The sequence below is a fragment of the Petaurus breviceps genome, unplaced genomic scaffold, assembly GCF_028583685.1.
Source record: "Petaurus breviceps papuanus isolate PSGF00001 unplaced genomic scaffold, PetGlider_PUasm1.0 90740, whole genome shotgun sequence".
Taxonomy (NCBI): Eukaryota; Metazoa; Chordata; class Mammalia; order Diprotodontia; family Petauridae; genus Petaurus; species Petaurus breviceps.
In genome coordinates this window covers 3,083,573-3,093,742 of record NW_027187330.1, presented here as the reverse complement: position 1 = coordinate 3,093,742, position 10,170 = coordinate 3,083,573, and the positions used below count along the sequence as shown (strand labels likewise).

General features: G+C 40.8%; 1 protein-coding gene across 6 annotated transcripts in view; it reads right to left on the bottom strand.

The window, feature by feature from the left end:
- Positions 1–975: 975 nt before the first annotated feature.
- The window catches only part of R3HCC1L (R3H domain and coiled-coil containing 1 like), a 120,822-nt gene continuing 111,627 nt past the window's right edge, over positions 976–10,170 (bottom strand). For all 6 annotated transcript variants that reach the window (XM_069067158.1, XM_069067159.1, XM_069067156.1 and 3 more), the window contains one exon: positions 976–1,762. In XM_069067158.1, coding sequence (XP_068923259.1) covers positions 1,695–1,762 — 68 coding nt within the window. In that variant the 3' untranslated portion in view covers positions 976–1,694. The remainder of the gene's footprint in view (positions 1,763–10,170) is intronic.

The following is a 10,170-nucleotide window of genomic DNA, read 5'->3' as shown; positions in this document are numbered from 1 at the left end:
GAATATAAGAGAGGGTAGATTGGGGGAAGGGATAATCAGTATGTTTATCATCTTGGGGTGGGGGGTAGGGGAGAGATGGGGAGAAAATTTGTAACTCAAACTCGTGGAAATGAATGCTGAAAACTAAAAATAAATAAATAAATTCTGGGAAAAGAATTAGAAGTATCAGTGAATGACTCAAAAACTGTAAAAACAGGGTAGGTAGGAAGCAAGACCAAGGGATGTTGATAGTGATAATCAAGAACCAGATCACCAAAGAAAAGACCCTGATTCAGGCCCATGGGGGCTCCAAGAAGAGCAGGGTTAGGATATCGGCTCCCTCATGGGAAATATTTGTGCAATGTTTTTTCCTCTGTCCTGACTCAGGCAGGGCTGCTCATCTATCACTGTCCCTAGCACTAAGCCCCAAGGGTGCAGGGCTCTGGACCTTGCTGAGGACCCCAGGAAAGCCTAGGTTTTGCCATGCTGGCACCTTGTAGTATGGCCCTGCCGACTCCACAGTACACAGAGCCTGGGTTTAGGTCTCTGACTTGTTCTGTTTCCTGTAGGAAAGTCTCCTGGCCTTGCCCAGAGGGGTTTACTTGACCCTGGCTGCTCCTAGTCTTAATGGATTGTCTCTAGCTGCCTGCCAAGTGCTGCTGGCACAAGCTGAGATGATTACACTAAGAACATGCTGTGTGCCAGATGCTTTCTGTGGGATGACAGATTAGAGGGTGATGGGTGATGAGAAGGAGGGGGCTACAAGGCACAAATGCCAATTGCTAACAATTGTACAATAATACCATGCCAGAAAAGGCCACTGTTACAGAGGACTTTGGAGACATAGGACTAGATCATTAGGGTGCAGGATGAATAAAAACTCCACTTAACCTGTGCATCACACGTATTACTGACATGAAGACAAGAAAGGAATTCCCTCTGCAGCCCCACCCTCCCTATGGCTGTGGTGATGACAAAACAGAGTAGAGCCACCCATGTCAGGAAATAGATTTAATGCATCTCTGTTACCCCATGACATCAGTGTTTACACAGGCCTGGGTGGCCGTCATGCCAGGGGCACACCCCAGCTGCCACGTGACAGAAGCAGCAGCAGGCAGGCTCTCAGCAAAGCTAAAGCTCTTGAGACCCAATGCTCATAATGTGCTGCTGTCAGCCATCTATGGGGCTCTGGACCGATCATTAAAATGGAGCCAGCACTAAGTTTCTGGTTCTGGGCACCCTGAGAATACTAGGTGCTTCACCTCCATCTGCAGACTGTCCAGGCATCTCTGTTTACAGCTGGAAGAGGTGCTGGAGGATGTTTGTCAGGGCCTACGTCTTTCCTCTCAAGGTCCTGGTATCTCCTGGCCTGGGGCCCCGGTGGCCCCTCTATCCTTCTGCTGTTAGGTTGGTTAAACTCTTCATAGGTAAATCGCTCACACATCTATGGCTTCTCTTGCCCAGCAGACTCTAAAGAGGCATCAGCTTCCGAGTTCCTTCCTAGTTGATGAACACTACTTCCTCCTATTTCCCGCATGGAGTGATTCCAAACTTTTCCTTCCAGCTCTAGAAAGCAGAGCTGCCAAGACAGAGAAGTTCACTTTTTCTCTGAACCCACAGTCTCTGTCTTTCTCTCACACAAAGGAAACTCAGCAAGGGTCTTCTAGTCTGGAGCCTTCTGAATTCAGGAAAGTATCCATTTCTTTGCATGACATTCAGACAGTAGCCTGGTCCCGGCCTTCCCAGATGTCCTCCCGTTGCCTGGCCTCCAACCGCTTTCTTTCTGTAAAGAGAGGCAATATTAAAATCGGTTCCACAGAACTCCAACCAACTGACTTTCCCTCAGGCCAAGGTTTTAGGGAAATTTCAACAACGACAAATAGAATCACTGTTTTTTCCTGACGTGGTTATCAGTAACTAATGCCTCTGCAACACCAATAAGAAAATGTCGTATCATAGAGAAACAAGGGGAAGAATGAAGAGACGAGAAAAGGGTGTATTTCATAAAACCAGCTCCTAGGTGTATTTATTAGTTTAATGGTTTTCTTACTTTCAGTTTTATTAATCTCTCCTTTGATTTTCAGGATGTCCAATTTGGTGTTTAGCTGAAGATTTTTAATTTGTTCTTTTTCTAGTTTTTTTTAGTGGCATGCCCAATTCATTGATCTGCTTTCTCTACTTTATTGATTTTAGAGATATAAATTTTCCCTTAAGTACTTTGGCTGCAACTCACAAATTTTGGAATGTCGTCTCATTGTTGTCATTCTCTTTAATGAAATTACTGATTGGTCCTCTGACTTGTTCTTTGACCCACTTGTTCTTTAAGATTGGATTATTTAGTTTCCGATTAATTTTTAATCTTTCTTTCCATGGCCCTTTATTAAATGTAATTTTTATTGCAACATGATCTGAAAAGGATACATTTAATATTTTTGCCTTTTTGCATTTGACTGTGAGATTTTTATACCCTAATACATGGTCCATTTTTGTGTACATGCCATGTACTGCTGAGAAAAGGTATATTCCCTTCTATGCCCATTCAATGTTCTCCAGGTCTATCATATTTAACTTTTCTAAAATTCTACTCACTCCCTTAACTTTTCTTTCTTGTTTATTTTTTGGTTAAATTTCTCTAGTTCTGGGAGGGGAAAGTTGAGATCCTTAACTAGTATAATTTTATTATTTCCTCCTGTAACTCATTTAACTTCTTCAAACATTAGGATGCTATATCATGGGACATATATGTTTAGTAATGATATTGGAAAAATATATTTTAGAATTAAGATTGGACTCCAGCACATCCCAGCTATCAGTTCTTGCCTGGTTATTCTTGCCCCTCTTACTCTACACTCTACTTCTCAACTGTATTAATGCCTCCTTCAGACTGCCTGTCATTTTGGATTTAATTTGTTTTACATTCATCTCTCATTTATTCAAGAGGAACAAGGGTTGGGGTGAGGGGTCAAGAATGTGTTTGAGTACTCATTACCCAACCTCTAGTTCTAAACTCCAATGGAATAAGCTATATACTTTCTTAACATTGCTTTTCTGCAAAATATTTCGTAAGTTTAGTGTTCTCGGATTACTGATGGGGGGAGTTTGGGGGTAGATGAAGGCAGAATGAATATCCAGTAAATGACAATGACCACAAGAAATGATGGAGAACTGATGTTGCTTCTAAGACCACTGAAAATGCAATTTTGGAGGCAGTGGCTTAATTTTCTCTTTTTAATTTGACAGTGAGAGGCAGCATGGCAGAATGCATAGAGAGCCTGCCCAGAAGACAAGAAGACCTGGGTTCAGGTCCTACATTTAACATAAACTGGCTGTGAGACTCTAGGAGAGTCACTCAACTTCTAAGCGCTCTAGGTCACTCTAAGATTTTTAAGTTATAGAGAATTTGCCAACCTGCATGATTTTGGAGTTTCCTCACACCAATGAAATGACTATCTTCAAATTTTATAAAACAAGCTTTACCAATTATTTGCCATCTGGGTCTATTGAAAAGATTAAATATGGTAACAGATATAAGGGACTTTACAGTATGAAGATCAAAGAGGCTGAATATATAAAAATACTTTTTGAATTATACCTAAACAGAGAAATGAGATATCCTGCCTTTAACTCTCTGATTGTAAAACTCTGGGGGCAAAAGCACTGACAGGTTGCAGACTAGTAGGTGACAATGACAGGGAAAGGAATTCGTTGCAATTTGGGCTCCATCTTGTGGCATGCACTGAATACAGCAGCCAAGATATCCAAGTAAAAAATGAGAATGAGCCTGTAGGAGAAGTTCATCAAGGCAAATGGCTGGTCAATCAGTGCCCTGTTCTTTCCCTGTCAGAAAATGACTGCCTGGGGATAGCCCTGAGGCTATTATTTGGCTCTAGGTCAGGCTGGGGTCTCTAGACACAGGGCATACAAGTGTAATGGCTGTAGCTGGCTTGTTTAGAAAACTGAGGAACAGTCTAATTCTCCAACAGAGAGGAGCTTATTAAAGGTGGAGGAATGTTAAGAGAAAGTGAGCAGAAATTGAAAAGGATTCTAGACTACAAGGAAAGTAAACTGAACTCTTACAAAATAAACAAAGTGAATTTTCAAAAATCAAGCTTTTCAAACAATCTAAGGAAACTATAAAGGGCTAGAGATCAAGGGATGCTTAATCTAATGTCTATGGTGCACCAAGGGATGATCAATGGAGAGATTTTTATAGGGTCTGTGAACTTTAATTGGGGGGCAGAAAAATATACAAGCATTTACATATGTATGTATACATACATACACACAGATACAATACATATATAGACACATATATTCCATATATGTGTATGTGTATCTCTCTTTTTTATTAATCCTTCACTAAAAGTTAGCATTCACTTCAATTAGGAATGTAGGCCACAAACATTTTGAGAAGGGGTCCACGGACTTCAAGAGCTTGTGACAAGGGTCCATTCATGACATAAAAATGGTTCAGAACACCTGTTTTAGGGGAAAGTAGAATAAAAGGCAAAGGAGTCCTAGGGGGTAAGTTCATGAACATTAATCTTTTTTTTTTTTTAAAGCAATCAGGGTTAAGTAACTTGCCCAAGGTTACATGGCCATTTTTTTCTGTGTGGGTGTTAAGTATCTGAGGCCGGAACCAATCCCGGGTCCTCCCGACTCTGGGGCTGGCCTCTTACTCACTGCACTACCTAGTAGCCCCGAACATTAATCTTTTAAGAGAATATAAAAACCACTGGAAATGTGAAGGAAAACTAGATGGTTCATACCAACAAACAAACCAACAACACCTAGTCTACCCATTAGCAATCAGTACAAAGCAACTGTGAATACATTCTGAAATGTTCAAGTAAGCCTAGAATAGGAGAATTTCAGAGCTGAAGGAGAGAACATTAAGGGCACCATGCTCATTTTAAAGACAAGGGAAAGGAGGACCAGAGAGGAACTTCCAAAGTTCACACTGGGAGCCAGGGCCTTCCATGCTCTCAGTCAAGTGCTCTTTCCCTTAATCTTACTTTAAAATACAACCTGGAAACACAAACAGGAAGATATGTAAAACAAAAAAATCAAGATGAATGCTATCCCTTTAACCAACTGAAAATAACAGAAAACACTAAAAGGTGGTGAAGATTTGTTTTGCCTATTTCTGCGGAGCTCCAAGATGGTTTTAATAAGTGATACAGAAGCTAGGAGCAGGGACAATTTTATAAAAGACAGATTTAGGAGAGATAGAGAGGAAAAAATGACAGCAGAACTGGGACCAGAGTATGAAAGCACCTCAATGCATTTAAATAAACAGGGCCTAATGACTTATACATTTCCTAGTTTTAAATGAATTGACTGAAGTCACTGGAGGGTCACTAGCTACCATGTCTCAGACTTCAGGCATGAAAGATTGGAAAAGGGCCAGTGTTTTCACTTTAAAAAGGGAAAGGGGATGTGACCTGTATGATTTACTTCTACACCTGGGAAAAATAATGAAAAAAATCATCACAAAATCAATTCACAAACACCTACAGAATAATAATGAGCACGGCTTTCTTAAGAACAAGTCCAACCATACTAATCTAATATCGTTCTATTACTTTGAGTGAAAAATGTGGTAGATCAAGGGTAGGTGAAAAATGTGACCTATCTTGATTTTGGTAAGGCTTTAGATTTTTGATTCAGCAAGCATTTAGATATTTATCAATATACTGAGAAAATGTAGTTCAGCTTGCAGAAGAGTTATATTTGAGGTGGGGAGATATACCACCATGAAAGGTCATACTTAGAAGATGATTATCTAGGGGTTAGTATTATCAGTCTGGGGAACTAAGTGGTATTCAGCAGGGCTCCTAGGCTAAGGCTGTTAAACATTTTCATCACTCTTCTATGGATCAGTGGAAAGAAGAGGGAGACTTGGAGAAGTCAGAAGATATAGATTTATGTACTGGCCCTATCACCAATTAGCTCTGTGACTCTGGGCAAATCATTTGCATCTAGTTCTCAGCTTCCCTTTCTGTAAAATGGGCACAATACTTTCATGACATACTCTCAGGGTTGTGGTGAGGTAAGTACTGTATGAACTATCAAAAGCTATAAGAATTCTCACTGCTGATTGTGATGGAAGAAATGAGATGTTCACTAAAACTATTAGTGACCCTGGCCGGGGGGTGGGGGGGAAGGACATAGATCGAATGTGTTAGTGATGTGGTCAGACAGATACAAAGGTACTGAAATTTATATAAGGAGTAACCTGGATTACAACAAACAGAAAACTTTCTAAATAGTACAAAGCTGAGCAATAGCCATCGATGTAGTTTTGTGATTTTAAAACAGCCCAACAATGGGATGAATGCTGGCATTAGAACTAAGCCTTGCTGGAAACACCCAGGTCAGGAGCTCCCTTCTGATCCGACCTTTCAGATCATTCTAATATATTTATTGTGTATCAGACTGTGAATTTCATGAGGGAAGGGCCAAGGTTCATATCATTCTCTCTCTCTCCTACTATCTAGCACAGTCCTTTACAATGATTTTTTGGCCTGGACCTGTGGTTTCATTGTTATAGTTAACTTCTGATGAACCAATTTCTTCATCCAATAAAAATCTGGCAATTACAATTACAATCTGGCAAATACAACAAAATTGTAACCTGGCAGTTTGTAACCTGGTCGTAGAAGAGGCTCGCCCAGCTCCAGTCACTATGACAGGCTGTCTATTTGCTTTACACACAGGATCAACTGAATTGAATTGTCTTCCCGAATGGGATGCAAACTTCATAAGGCAGGGGCTATGACTTACTTTTCTGTATTCCTGAACAACACTACAAGTTACCTTGTAGTGACTTAATAAATATTTTAGGAAGGAAAATAATAGGGAATTTTTTCAACTAGTATTAATTCAAGATCAAAAAACTTAAAATTCTTTCAACTCTTGAATGTATTATTTTCTAGCTAAAATAACAATTTTCAGCTTTTGTAAGAATACTATATACTAAGAATAAAATTTTAAAAACTACAAAGAAGAAAATAAAAATAAGTTCAGAAGGGAACAAACAATTAGGGCAATCTTCTTATCATCATGTTAAGTTTAATATATACTTTTCAATACAAACTATGTAACAGAATTTCACAGTTTCATATACAATCCTTACATGTGTGTATATCTGAATATCTCTATTTGTTCATGAGTATTAAATTCACACAAAGAAAAAAATGTTTTCAAGTGCCAAGTGAGGGTGATATCCTAACAATTCAACCTGTCCAAAAATGGAATGGGTTCCTCAGGTGGTAGTGGGCTTCCCTCCCTCACTGGAGATCTTCAAGCCAAGTGGGGATGACCATTTGTTATGTATGCGGCACAAGGACCAGAGGATGAGAGCTCTGGAGCTGGAAGGGCCCTCGGACACCATGTGGTCCAATGCGCTCATCTTACAACTGAAGACAGAGACTGTGAAGGTAAGGTGACTTGTTGAGGTCACAGAGGTTGAAGCCTAGAGTCTCATGTGGACATGGACTGGACTCAATGGCTCTGGGGTCCCTGCCACCTCAGAGATCCTGTAAGATAATTCTGTCACAGGCACCTCCAGAGTTATCTACAAAAAGATCTTACTTTTAAATTATCAATGTTTTAATTAGGTAGACTGGGTGATGAAAGCTCTTTCTTCCAGTCTACAACTCGGCCACAACCAAGCAGAACCAAGGGCAGTGTGGACCAAAAGTACAGAAAACTTGAGAAGATAAGAGGGAGCTAAGCTGAGGCTGCTATCACAAAACTGGTGTAAGAGAGGATCTCATCTAAGGTGAAAAGGGAAAGTTCCCCAGGTCTTTTTGAGTCAGGTCTTCACACATGGCTTCATGGCACAAAGATGCACTATGTGAAATTATTCAAAACCACAAATCCTGAATCTGTGAACAGGACAGTTTCTTGCGCTATCCAAGCTACAGAGTAAGAGGATGGAGAAAATGTGTAAAGGAGATGACAAGCAAGGCATGAAGATGATCAAATAAGGCTTAGGAAAAAAAGTTAAAGGCATCGAGGCCTGGAGAAGGCTGCAGGGTAAGGATGGGATGGTGTCAGGAACAATGTCAATACTGTTATAATGATTTTACAACAAATCCACCCAGTTACTATCACAAGAGCATGTGGCATCTGAATAGGATTCCTTAGTGGCAGAATCAGAGAATGTTAGAGAGCACAAAGGGGTTCTGTAAATCACCTAATTCAACCTCATCATTTTAAGAAGAGAAAACGGAGGTCTGCTCTCCCAGACATTTTCACACACTGGCTTGTTTTTATCTTCATAAAGACTCCATCAGGGAGGCAGGTCAAGTATTATTATGTCCATTCTGCAGATGAGGAAACTAGGGCACAGTGACTTTCTTCTGGCCACCCAGACACATAAAAGCAGAGACTAGATTGGAACACAGACTTTGACTGCTAACTCAGATCTGTTCCCACTCATCACTCTGTCTTCACAAAGGACTCTCTACTTCTACTAAGGAGATAACTAGGGAGAAAAAGGTTAATAACAACAACAACAAAGTTAAATTAGACTGAAGAATTTCCTGGCAATGAAAGTTGCTAGAAACTGATAGAAGTTACCAGGGGAGATTGTAGAATTTCTTCCTCTGGAGTCTTTCAGAACAGAACTGATTATCATTTTCCAGGGAAGGGTTAAGTATGATATGGCCTCAAGGTCTCATCCAACCTGGCCTGACGCTAAGATTTTTATGGTTTTGTATTTTTTTAACTTTAATCTGCAGGGCAGCAATGAAAAGAGAAACGACTCATCTATGATGCCTAAGGGAGGTATATATTTTCTTAACCCATGAATGGAGAGGAGGCCTCCTGACAGTGGTAAGATTTGATCAATGTTATGAAAATATAAAGTGTTGTGGCTGGAAAAAAACGGTGACAGAAATAGTGCTGGGTGGGTTTCCATTTCTTCTAGAGCTTTCTCTCATCTTGAAAAAAAAAGGTTAGAGCCTGAATTCAGATGCTGATAAGTGGAAATTTGTGGGCTCCACAGAAACACAACAGCATCTACTTAATCTGGAACAGTGCTGGTAAGAGGAGATTTTACTACAACACAAAATTCTCCTATGCAAATCCTGTTCTCAGACACAAAGATTAGGATCATTTCTAGAAAATATGGAAGAACGAGTCTATGAAGACAGATCTTTTAGACCATCAGTACCACCAGAAAGAAACTTGATATAGTAGGTCACTGGAGTCAGGAAGACCTGAATTCTAATCTGTTCTCAGATACTTACTAGCTGGGTGACCCTGGGCAAGTCACTTATCCACTACCTGCTTCACTTTCCTCAACTGTAAAATGGGGATAATAATAGCGCTTACTTTCCAGGGCTGCTGTGAAGATCACACAAGATGACACTGTAAAGCACTTTAGTACAGGGCCTGGCACATAAGAGGTGCTTAAAAATGGTTGCTTCCCTCCCTTCCTCCCTCCCTGCAGAGGCTACTCACAGTCCCAACATCCACAGCATTTACATATAACTGGCATGGCAAGGTACTGACACGGCTACTGCTGCTGCTAGCACTGTCTGCTACAGTCCTACCAAGTAAACATGAAGTGAAGGGCGCTGAAGGGAGGCTAGGCAGGACTCGCGTCTGCCAACTGAAATGTCTCCAAAGACAGGTGACGTAACGCAGGCGTTAACATCCCACTGGTCCTCCACCGGGCCCTGTAGTTAGTTACTGCTCCTCCACATCAGCAGGACACCTCTCTCCTGCCTCGAGGAGGCCTTCAATGACGGAGCAGAGCACAGAACTCACAACTAGCTCATTACCATCATTAAGGTTTCAAAGCCAGTTTGGGTTCAGCTCTGGAGCTTCAGCACCTGCCATGACACACTCTGTCACTGGTTATCTGGTCAGTGCAGCTGAGAGGCTGTGAGCTGGCGGCTATCACCCAAGCAGAGTGGACAGGAAGTATTAATGGCCTTGTTAGACCAGCAATAAACAAGGTCTTTGAAACTTCAATTCATTTAATGAAAAAATGAAGTTACTTTCTGGTAAGGAGAATTCTCAGAATAAATTGCCTTCACAGATTCCCCAGATCCTAAGCTGGGGCAATGAGACTGTCTAAACCTTAAATGTCAATAAAAAGTACTTAGGAGCCAAGCCAGAATCCCAAGCCTTTGCGAAGAAGTCAACAGCTGATAAAGGGAAAGAGACAGACTT